This window comes from Archocentrus centrarchus, chromosome 5 (assembly GCF_007364275.1).
Source record: "Archocentrus centrarchus isolate MPI-CPG fArcCen1 chromosome 5, fArcCen1, whole genome shotgun sequence".
In the NCBI taxonomy this organism is placed as follows: Eukaryota; Metazoa; Chordata; class Actinopteri; order Cichliformes; family Cichlidae; genus Archocentrus; species Archocentrus centrarchus.
In genome coordinates this window covers 15,272,380-15,283,091 of record NC_044350.1, presented here as the reverse complement: position 1 = coordinate 15,283,091, position 10,712 = coordinate 15,272,380, and the positions used below count along the sequence as shown (strand labels likewise).

General features: G+C 40.1%; 1 protein-coding gene across 1 annotated transcript; it reads left to right on the top strand.

The window, feature by feature from the left end:
• The first annotated feature begins 9,506 nt into the window (after nt 1-9,506).
• Nucleotides 9,507-10,712, top strand: LOC115780884 (probable G-protein coupled receptor 25). Its single transcript, XM_030730305.1, has one exon. The coding sequence runs from the start codon at nt 9,507-9,509 to the stop codon at nt 10,599-10,601; it is 1,095 nt and encodes a 364-aa protein (XP_030586165.1). The 3' UTR covers nt 10,602-10,712.

Here is a 10,712-nt window from a genome sequence, read left to right as displayed (position 1 = left end):
AAGGCACTGTGGGGTCTCCATAGTTCACATGGCAAACTCTCAAACACCCACAGGGGGTGGGGGGGTGGGGGTCCTCCCTCCCTCCCTCCCCTGTCATGCCTTAACTGAGGCTAGTGTTGACACAGTGCTGGCCAATCTAATTTTGATTGTCAGGAGCAAGGAATGGCGATCCTCCCCCGCCCCCTTGAGATCATCAAGTTCATTTCTCTGGTTGCATAGGGATTTTTTTTTTCCTTCCCTAAACCCCACCACCACCACCCCCTTCTCCCCACCACTAGAACAATATTCAGCCGTTCCTGGGCCTCTCAGAGTGAGCTCACTGGAGTTAATCTCTCAGGCCTCTCTCCTCTCTATTGCTGCCTCTCTCTCGCCTGCACTCTCTCCCTCTCCTTCTATTCAAAAAGCCATTCGAGAACAGCTTGAATTAGTGACAGTTATTATTCAGACTAATGAGTAAAATCTCAAAGGCAACAAAAGTGGACTGTGACATCAGCTACGCCAGCATTCATAAATCATTCATTCTCGGAGAGAGCGATTTATCGATAAGTGGGTGACGAATATAATTTTTCTGCAACTTACAAAATTCTAATTATCTCACCCAACAGTGGCAACAAGAAAAGCAGATGCCTGTTGTGTGGTGCGAAACGTTTAGAGGCAAATCTGTGAAATGTCACGAAGCCTTCATTGTTATCCCAGATCTGCAGCATCAGAAAAGACAGATGGCCCACTGCACATTTTGTGTGTGTGTGTGTGTGTGTGTGTGTGCGTGCGCGTGTGGTGTGCGTGTGTGTGTGTGTGTGTGTGTGTGTGTCCACATCTCTCACACACTGAGGAATAGAAGAAGGTGTGATTCATGACAATGTTACTTTACATTTGAATGCTTTTCTGGGCATAATTCAACATAATAAATAAAAACATGAAATCAAAACTAAAGTACTTTATTTATTAACAAATAAATGACTGATAACTGAAGAGGTAATACATATTCATTCATTATTCATGCATACTATTATACGATAATTTATTTCAGTGCTTTCCATCATTTTAGATTTAGGTATGCATGATGAGTTAATGCAAAAAAGGGCCATTTAATGTAGTTTGATGTGGTGCAGAAAGAGGGGGGAAACCACACAAGCTGACAAGCTGTGACATATCAAGTGAAGGTTTTTAAATGATCCAGCTTGGAAAGATTGCATAAGCTAGCAAAAGTTGCAAAAACGGCACATGAACAAATTTAAATGGAGTAATAACAACTTGGCCACAGGGGGGCACTACAACTTAAGGGCAAAGTTTAGACTTAAAACAATCAGTCTTCACAAGTTGCTTAATCTGTCGTGATCGCCAATGAGTTAATATTTTGTTTTGTCTTGTTTTTGTTCTACCATAGGCTCACAATAACATTCATCTCTGCACTCATGACACAGTACAAAGTGCCATTTAAGCCAACAAATAAATAGTCTGACAGCGTGCAGATAAAGAAAAGGAACTTACAGAATGATTTGCTGAAATAAAAAGGAACTTCACACAATGAATCAGCATTTCTGAAGCGTTGTCAGACCACTTCACATTTTTAAATACTCCCTCAGTAGTATCTACTTAAAACAATTAGGTACAAATTTAGAACACATGATGGAGGCCTGCTTTTAAACCTTAAAACACTCATTCCTTAAAATGACATGTTTGCACTTGAGCTGAGAGCACAACTGCAGCTTGTCAGAAGCAATCTTGACATCACGGAAAACAACTTCAAATCAAAAGTTCAAAGGTGAAAGTCCAGAATTGCTCTGCCAGGGTGGTGGGTTCACTGAGGTGAAAACTGACCAGAACAGAGCTCCTGCTTTCAAAGAAAACAGATACACATTTTATATCCCTTTGAAAATACGCGTGGCTCTTTTGTGATTCAAAGAAATGCGTGTTTAAAACTGCGATGGGGTGAAATTAAAAAGGGAGGGGGGGTACTCGGTCAAGGTGCATGATTTGCAAGCTGTCAGAGGACAGCCTTGCGGATGAAGAGCAGTCAGCCCCCATTCTCTGTCCAGTGTGAGGTGTTCCCCACCCCCTCACTCACACGCCTCTCCATACCCCATGGGAGGAGGTCTGTTGCGCTGTGGCCACACTAAATCAACATCGTCCTAATGAGGTGTCACACTTGACCCCCAGCAGCCTCAGCCCCTCACACGGGTGTCAGAGGCACAATGAGCGACCCTCCATCTCCAGCGACTGGCTGACACATTTTGATTCATGAGAGAGCCTGGGCCCTGTCAGGTCAAAATTACCCCTATCAAAATGCCACCATCAACACATTAATCAACCCTACCTATGAATCCCCCCCCCCCTCAGAAAACAATTCTTCTGCAAAATCAACAATACATCTGTGCTCGTGCATGTGCCTGCCCTCTTCCTCCCTAAAAGCACCCATTTGCTCACAGTCGTGCCTCTGGACAAATGCAGATGCATGTTCTCTGTGATCCCCTCCCACAAAAGTGATAGGTCTGTCTTTGGTCTTGTCCAGACTTCTGTTTCTTAATGGTTCTCTGAGTGATGAACTCTGTCCCCCAGGTGTTCGGGGGAGCCTGTCCTCTGACCTAGTGACCCAAACACCCTTGATGTGAACAGGTCTACACAGCTAATAACAAAACTAAGAATCAAATCTGCTCCACTGAGAGAACACAGAGTGACAGAAACAGCATGGGGTCATACAAAGTGAGACACTTTACCTTTACATTTGGAGGTGGGTAGTTCAGATGGCTTATTAAGTTCAAAGCACAAGGCCTGCATACTAATTGTGGTGGTGAAAGTGCTGATAGTTTGTATCAGTCATGGACAGGAAAACACTTATGACTGACTTCAGAAAGAACGTGCTGACTCCATCTCCATAATCATGAACACAGCTGAGGCTTTCAGCGTATTCATATCACCCTGGGACCTGATCATGTCTCACTTAATCAACATGGCTCAGCTGCAGATGCTCTCCTCATGACAAATGTCGACCAATCCTAGCCAGTTTTGCAGGTCAGTAATCAAAAGCATTGTCACATCTTTTGTTAAATTTTGATAGAACCTTGTTCTTCATTTTACAAGGACAAACTATATATAGCATGATGGCCCCTTGCTGAGAAGATCATCTACTGTTAGCTGACAATCATACACTGTGGCAACCATCTGCTCCAAAAACTTTCCCTTGGGAGACAAAGGGAAACCAGTAGGACCACTATACCTGCCACCATACCAACATATTCACATTCTCATCATCATTATCATCCAAAAGGAGATTGTAAAACTGTCACTTTTTATTTCTTAAACCATCAACAATCTGCATGAAGCCATATTGTTATAATTCATTGTATACCCATTTATTTTATGACATACTATTTCATCTCATCAACATACATTAAAATCATGACTATGTGTACATCATAAAGTGGCTAAAACAAAATGATTAGGGAATACACAGTATGTCGACACTGAACCCATGATGGCATTATGGATGGATCATAAACTGAATGAAAAGTAATAAAACTGCAAGTTACAACTTAACACCATAACATTAATCTAGCAAATAATTACAGTGACAAAATGATTAAGTCAATTTAGCATTTCTTAATTAACTGAATGTTGTGTTGTTAGAAAAAACACTCAAATCTTAATTACTTATATTTTGTTTATGGTCCATGTTCATGTCTATTGGCACTTGTTGCTAAATGCTTTATCACAAATAAGAATGAAATGTATTTTAACTGAAATTGTACATTTATAATAATAAATACTAATTGCACTTTGTTTATTATTTTTTTATAATTTGTCAGTTGTTTTTTATCATTTTTTTTGTGAGTCCACCTAGTTATTTTATTCTGTTTTGTTGTACAGTGCTTTGTAACTACAAGTGTGTGAAAAGTGCTTTATAAATAAACTATATTTATATACTTACTTATTTGAGACTGTGGTGAGAGAACACTAAACTCTAACGAAGACTGCAAAAACTGGCTACGAAGATTTTAAAAGATTAAAGACTTAATTTAAAAACATGCAGATTTTCTTTTCATCATTTGCATACTTCCATGTATTTAATATATGCTCATCATGACAGCATAGAATAAATTGCTTATGTTTTCCCTTCAAAGGTTTATTTTAAAAAAATTATGCAACAGTAGGTCAAATACGACTCCCAAAATACGGTTCAGCTGCAGATGCTCTCCTCGTGACAGCTGAGGGGTGCAGCTGGCTTTTGACTTACAGTCTACATCAAGTCACGTAGTCATGCAGGTTATTTCCCATTTTGCAAAAAGGGAGGTGGTGGTGGTGATAGGTGGGGGGAATCAGTAATATGCCTTGAGCCATTTAAACAGAGCAATATGACATGCATGAAATGGGGAAAAAAAAAAAAAAGATCAATGACGATCTTGCAAAATCAAGTATAAAGAAATGTTCAAAAGAAAATGCAGTTCTCTTTCCATCATCAATGTCCAACAAATTCAAAAATATAAAATGGAAATCAAACTGAATTGAACTGAAAAGGTTAAAGAAAGAAAAAACATGACAAACATGTCTGGGAACATTCAGCTCGTGTGAAGGTAAACTAAAAGTACCAAAGTGCACAAAAAAAGTCCCTCTTACATGAACCAACAGTGACTCATGCAAGCTTACTGTTAAAACATAATTAAATACCACCAACTCCTCTAATTCATTATCATTCATATCATAACCACTGGCACTGCTCTAGATACTTTTTTGACAAATTTTACTAATTATGTTTCAGTGATTTAATGACTCACACACAGAGCTACACTGTTTCTGTCACTCCATGCAGGCTGTTTTCTGCACAACTTATAGAAAGGAGAAAATTCCAGTCCAAAACCTCAATTTACTGATCACCATCGAGTACTACTATTTACCAACTACTTAGTTAGTAATGAATGAGTGAATAAGTGAGTGATTTTTATGCTTTTCAGCCATCAGTGTTGGTTTTAACACATTAGAAAATTGGAAATTAGAATAGTTTGGTATTTGTTGTAACAAATAATGCTGAGCATTCATTTTGCAGTTCAACAATGCCGTTAGTTAGTTCATTACATTTTCAAAAAATAAATACATACTGTCAAAATTTTACTGCAGTTCTTGGGTTCTTTTATTGTGGTCATAGGAAATCCCCAACCCGTTCACAGTGCGGGTTATGTCAGAATGTATAAGCCAGCTGGCAGAGAGGGCAGTCACTGCACTTTGGAAGCACTTAAAAATCACTTAAAAAACAAGTCTCTCAGCTGCTTAGAAGTTTTTCAACTTCTAAAGATGTTGCTCAGAGAAAAAAAAATCCACAAGCTTTCTGTGGGTTATGTGGTGGAAGAAACCATTGCATGCATACTAGTATGCATGCAATGGGGTCAGTATAGTCATAGGTAAATGTAGGTACAGTTGACTACACACCCTCTGAAAAATATAACCAACATTTACAAATGATTGGTAACAGAGAGTGTTGTTTTTTCTATTTCTATTTATCTACTTTTTTCTTTAGGTGTAATACAATGCATTACTTTTAAATACACTTATCAAATTTAACAAGTTAGTATTGAAAGCAACTTCAGCCATCACTGGCTGGTACATTCCTCTACAGCAGCTGTATTTGGCAGTGTTAGGAGTCTCTAGTCTCCTGTGAAGTTTGGAAAGAAATGCTCTTGTTCTTGTTCTGCATGACTCTATCACAAAATGGCATGAATTGCTGATAAAGAAAACAAAGCAGTGCGTTGTTAACCTGCAGGCCTCGCTTTGAGAGCCCTGAGAAAATGTACCGTTGTCTTGTGTTACCCACACCCAAACTCTTTGCTTGGATCACGAACTCTCAACAGTGACAGAGGAGGATCAGACACCTGGGAATTGTAGTTACATGACAGTTGGTATTTGGTGTTAGGCCAAGTTACACAGGAAGGACTTGTTTCATGCTTGATTTAACTTTGTCTCTTTCCTCTTCAAATCCCTGCAATTATGTATATCAAGTCAAGTCAAGTTTATTTATTTAGCACATTTAAAACAACAAAGCTTAAAACTTGACAAAAGTGGTGTACATAAATTTAGAATTTAGAATCAATTTAGGACCAAATTATTGTTGTTACATGTCAAACATATAACGAGCGTTTCAGAACACCCATCCAAATAGGTGAGGAGAAAAAAGCATCTTATTTTTTGCCCCAAAATGGGGGCACAGTATGGGGTTGAAAAACCTCTGCATAGTAAGCACATATAGCATATAGCATGGGAGAGCTAGGGTGGGAAGGAGCGGGGATGGAAGGAAGCCATCGGAGGCGAGTGGGTTCGGGTTACTGTGGGCTGACTCAACTCCCCCCTCAGCTAACAGTTCCTGATAAGAGGTGGAATGTTCATCAGCAGCTTGATCTAGGGATATCAGTTCACACAGATCAGAAGACAGGACAAGCGGGGGGCGTAGAGCATCTATTTACATAACATCCAAGAGAAAAATGAGATAACCAACAATCCAAGGCCATCAGGGAGCCAAATTTCAGATTCTACAATTGTTTTGGTACAGGCTGTCACTGATTAATTTATATGTGGGCATTAAGGGGTTATTGTCATTTATTAGTTCATGTGGTTTGTATGTGAATGACTCAGAAAGTGCATTAAAAGAGTGAAGTATTTTAGACATCAGGGAACAGTTAAAATAGAGGACTGGGCCTGTGCAGTTCTTTGTGTTGGGGGGAACTTCTGATTCAGTTAAACTGCTAAAACAAGAACCTTTCACACTCAAACAATGGGCTCCTTTTCTTAAACTTAACACTCGACAAGTGAGGAGCAAATTGTACGTTTGTATGTGTCTCTGTGTGCGTGCGTGTGTGTGTGTGTGTGTGTGTGTGTGTGTGTGTGTGTGTGTGTGTGTGTGTGTGTGTGTATGTGTGTGTGTGTGTGTGTGTGTGTGCAAGAGCGCACGTGTGTGCATGTGACCCCCCCACCCATGTCTAACAATCACCCTGACACATACCACCCTTTCTCTCCTCAAATAAAAACAGAGTAAAAGGAAAAGAAATCATCCACTGTTGAAGTACTTTACGAGATCCTCCTCCAAACAGAAAAAGGACTAAGTATCCATGGGAATCTTAGCACGTTAGGGAGGCCTTTCTCCCTTCCTCTCATCCGCTCTCCCCCGCTGCACCCATGGACCAATGCAATTGTTTATTTTCTCCTATTGAGGCTGCTCCATTCACTGGCTCTCACATTTACTCTGCTCAATTGGAGTGAGACAGCACTTATTCGGGTAGAGGAATGTAGCGTTCCACTGACAGAGCAGCAAGAATGCAGGAGAAATAATTAAAACTTTTTCAAGGAAAAGGTACAGCTGAGCGTGAGGGAGAACGACGTCAAGCCGAACAATGAGGACTGACAGGATTTTCTGCTGTGATGAGTATATCCACACATCACCTTGACACTACAAAGTAAAGGAGTGTTTGAATAACGTACAATGCTAGAAAGTGGAGCAGGGATCCCTTAAGGAGGTCATTCATTCGCTGTTCTTTCTTAACTGAAACTCCCCGCAGAACAACGACGTGTTCTCTGGCCTCCTATAAGACGTGGCCTGTCCTCCAGTCTCACTTTTTTCTGGCCCTAAATAAAATAGCAACAAGCCTGACCAAGGAGTTCATTTCTCCTCGGGTCTGCCCTGCCGTGGTTGAGGTGGTCATGATGAACATTTCCTCCTCTGTAACAAGGCTCGTGGTTGCCAAAGCCTCGTGTGTCTTGTCATTCTCAATAATCTTTTAACAAGCACCAGGGAGAATTTAAATAAACTCTGATAATGATTTGATTCTCAGTGTTGGTCCAGTTTGTTCTTTTGTGGTTATGAGCATGTACTGTAAGCAGTGTCATAAGCTGTACACACTGTGTATCTCTTGATAACATCCTCTGCTGATACATGGTGTTCAAGCTGTAACAGAGTACATTTCTGCGGTATTAGAGACATACATCTTCTATCTTTGCTCTTTTGAGATTTTCACTATATAGGTGGCATATACAGTGTCTTGGCTCTTTGATGGTTTCCCTCAAGTGACTTTACAGCCTGTAAGTGTAGGACTATATCTCACTTCAGACATGTAGGCCAGCTGCTTGCTTCATCTCAGGACTAAAATGCCATCACACAATCACAAGTGCGTGCATTTGTGACTGTATCATTTCAGTTAGGCTGTCTATACAGTGTAACTGAAATCACGATCATAGCTCTGGTTAATTAAGCACTGCTTCATGACCAGGATAAAGAGGCTTTGATGAGGGGTGAATGTTGCAGAAAAGGGCATCTGATAACTGATATGTGGATATTTTAAATGTAAGGTTTTTGAATGAAAATTGTTTATTACACAAAAATATAGAAAAGCTGTAACTGCAGAAAATTTGAGTTCTATGATTATATTTTTTCAGCTCTCCCCCTGCCCAACACGGTGGTGAGGATGTGCGTGGATTTTTCCCTGTTATTACATTATATTTCCATGCATTTTTTTTTATTGAATTATCCTGTCCTGTCTTTTACTCCTAATAACTGTACAGAAGATAATTAGTAGACCAATCTAATTTAGACTCTAATAAAGCCCAGAGTGATTGCCTTGTAGTCCTGACTCCTTAGGGTACTAACTTATATTTACCTTTAAATGTTACAGCATTGCAATTAAACAAAAACTACCCTATGTAAAAAATTACAAATGGTGACATGACGGCATTACATGGAGTGTGACTTGAAAACAGGGGGTCAATACAAGCATGCAAAACCTATTTGGGCTTGTCTTATAAAAGAAAAATGCCAAACATTTAATACATTTGATTGCAGTAAAGTTGTTATTGCCTGCTGTGAAACTGATTTTTTTTTCCACTCATAAAAAATTTACTCTGTTGTTTGAAGTAGATCTGTGGCATTTGCTCAAGTGGCCACAGTGGCCTGACTTTAGGTGGGATGTCACCACAAACAGTATCAAACTGCCCCCTACTGGCGTGAGACATTAACATACAATGGAAAAACAAAAAGGACTTCACGTGAAACAATTTAAGGCAGGAATTTGTGCTCTTTTACAAATATATACGCATGACCGCATAACAGTTCATGTCAACAAATATCTGTGGTGTAGAAAAGTGCACAAACAAGAAATACTAAAAGTTTTTCAGCAAGGAAACATTTGTAAGAATTATATGTAGAAGATTGTACTTATACAGTCTGCTGTGCTTACAGTGATGCATTGTAATACTGGAACATCATGTTATTGTCTACCAAGTGTTTCTATTTTTTTTTGTAATTTTTTTGACTTTCTCCTCACTAAAAAAAAAAAAAATGAGAACGCGATTTAGAGGAAGTTATCTCAGACATAGAGAGTTAACAAAGCTGCAAAGGGAGAGGAAGAAAGCTGAAATAGGATTCTCTGTGGTTAGCACTTGTAATATCAAGCAGCAGCTTGCTGACATGGTTAGATTACCACCCTGCCACAATACAACGGCTGCTCTGCAGAGCTTGTCTGTGATCTTCCAGAATGGACGGAGACACACATCAAGAATACTATTTCTATGGGAATGAAAACTACACTGACAATGATTCAATTTTTGATATCACACCATGTGAACCCCAAACCCTTTCTGGCTCTGAGTTCTTTTTGCCTACCATTTATTTCTTGATATTTTTAACTGGATTTTTTGGCAACCTTTTTGTGATCTTTGTGGTGCAAAGCAAGAAGAGAGGCAGTCGACTGGTCGACACCTTTGTTATCAATTTGGCTGTGGCGGACCTGGTGTTCGTGGTCTCGCTGCCACTGTGGGCCATTTCTGCCAGCCAGAAGAACTACTGGAACTTTGGGAACTTTCTGTGCAAACTGAGCAGCTACATAATTGCTGTGAACCGCTTCTCCAATATCTTCTTTCTTACCTGCATGAGCATTGATCGTTACCTGGCCGTTGTGAAACTGATGGACTCGAAGTACCTCAGGAGTAGCTGGTGCGTTTGGGTGACTTGTGCTGTAATCTGGGGAATCTCCCTGGTGCTTGGCATCCCATCTCTGATCTACCGGAAAATGAGTTATGATGGAAAGATCTGCACAGAAGATATAAATTCAACATTTTTTTTGGGAACTAATCTGATCATGGCCTTACTCACCTTTATCTTTCCAGTCTTTATCATCGTGCTCTGCTATGGCAACATCATCATGCACCTCAATAAGCACAGCGCTGCTGCTGGAAACCCACGAGCCGATGCGCGCCGAAAACACTCCCTGAAGATAGTCCTCTGCATCATAGTGGCCTTTGTGGTGTCCTGGCTCCCCTACAATGTTTTTAAATCCATCATAGTTATTTCACATCTCACAGGAGCTGAGCTCAGTTGTGAAACTGAATCATGGCAACTCAATGGGCTCACCATCTCCTGCTGCCTGGCATTCCTCAACAGCTGTGTGAACCCAGCCATTTACTTTTTCCTGGACCATCACTTCAGACGAAGCGCCGAGACCATGTACAAAACCTGCTTAAGAAAGCCGAAGCTGCTGCAGAGCTTCAACTCTTCAGCTTCGTTCACCAATGGCTTCACTTCAGAGAGCAATGGAACAACTAATGGGAGAAGTCAATTTCAAATGGCTTAGTGGGAGGAGAAGGCCAATTACAATCATGAACTCTGAAAGTGGTAAATTAATCATTTTATTAGCAACTTAAGATCAGTATTACATCTTGTTTTTATATCTCTTTTTATAGAT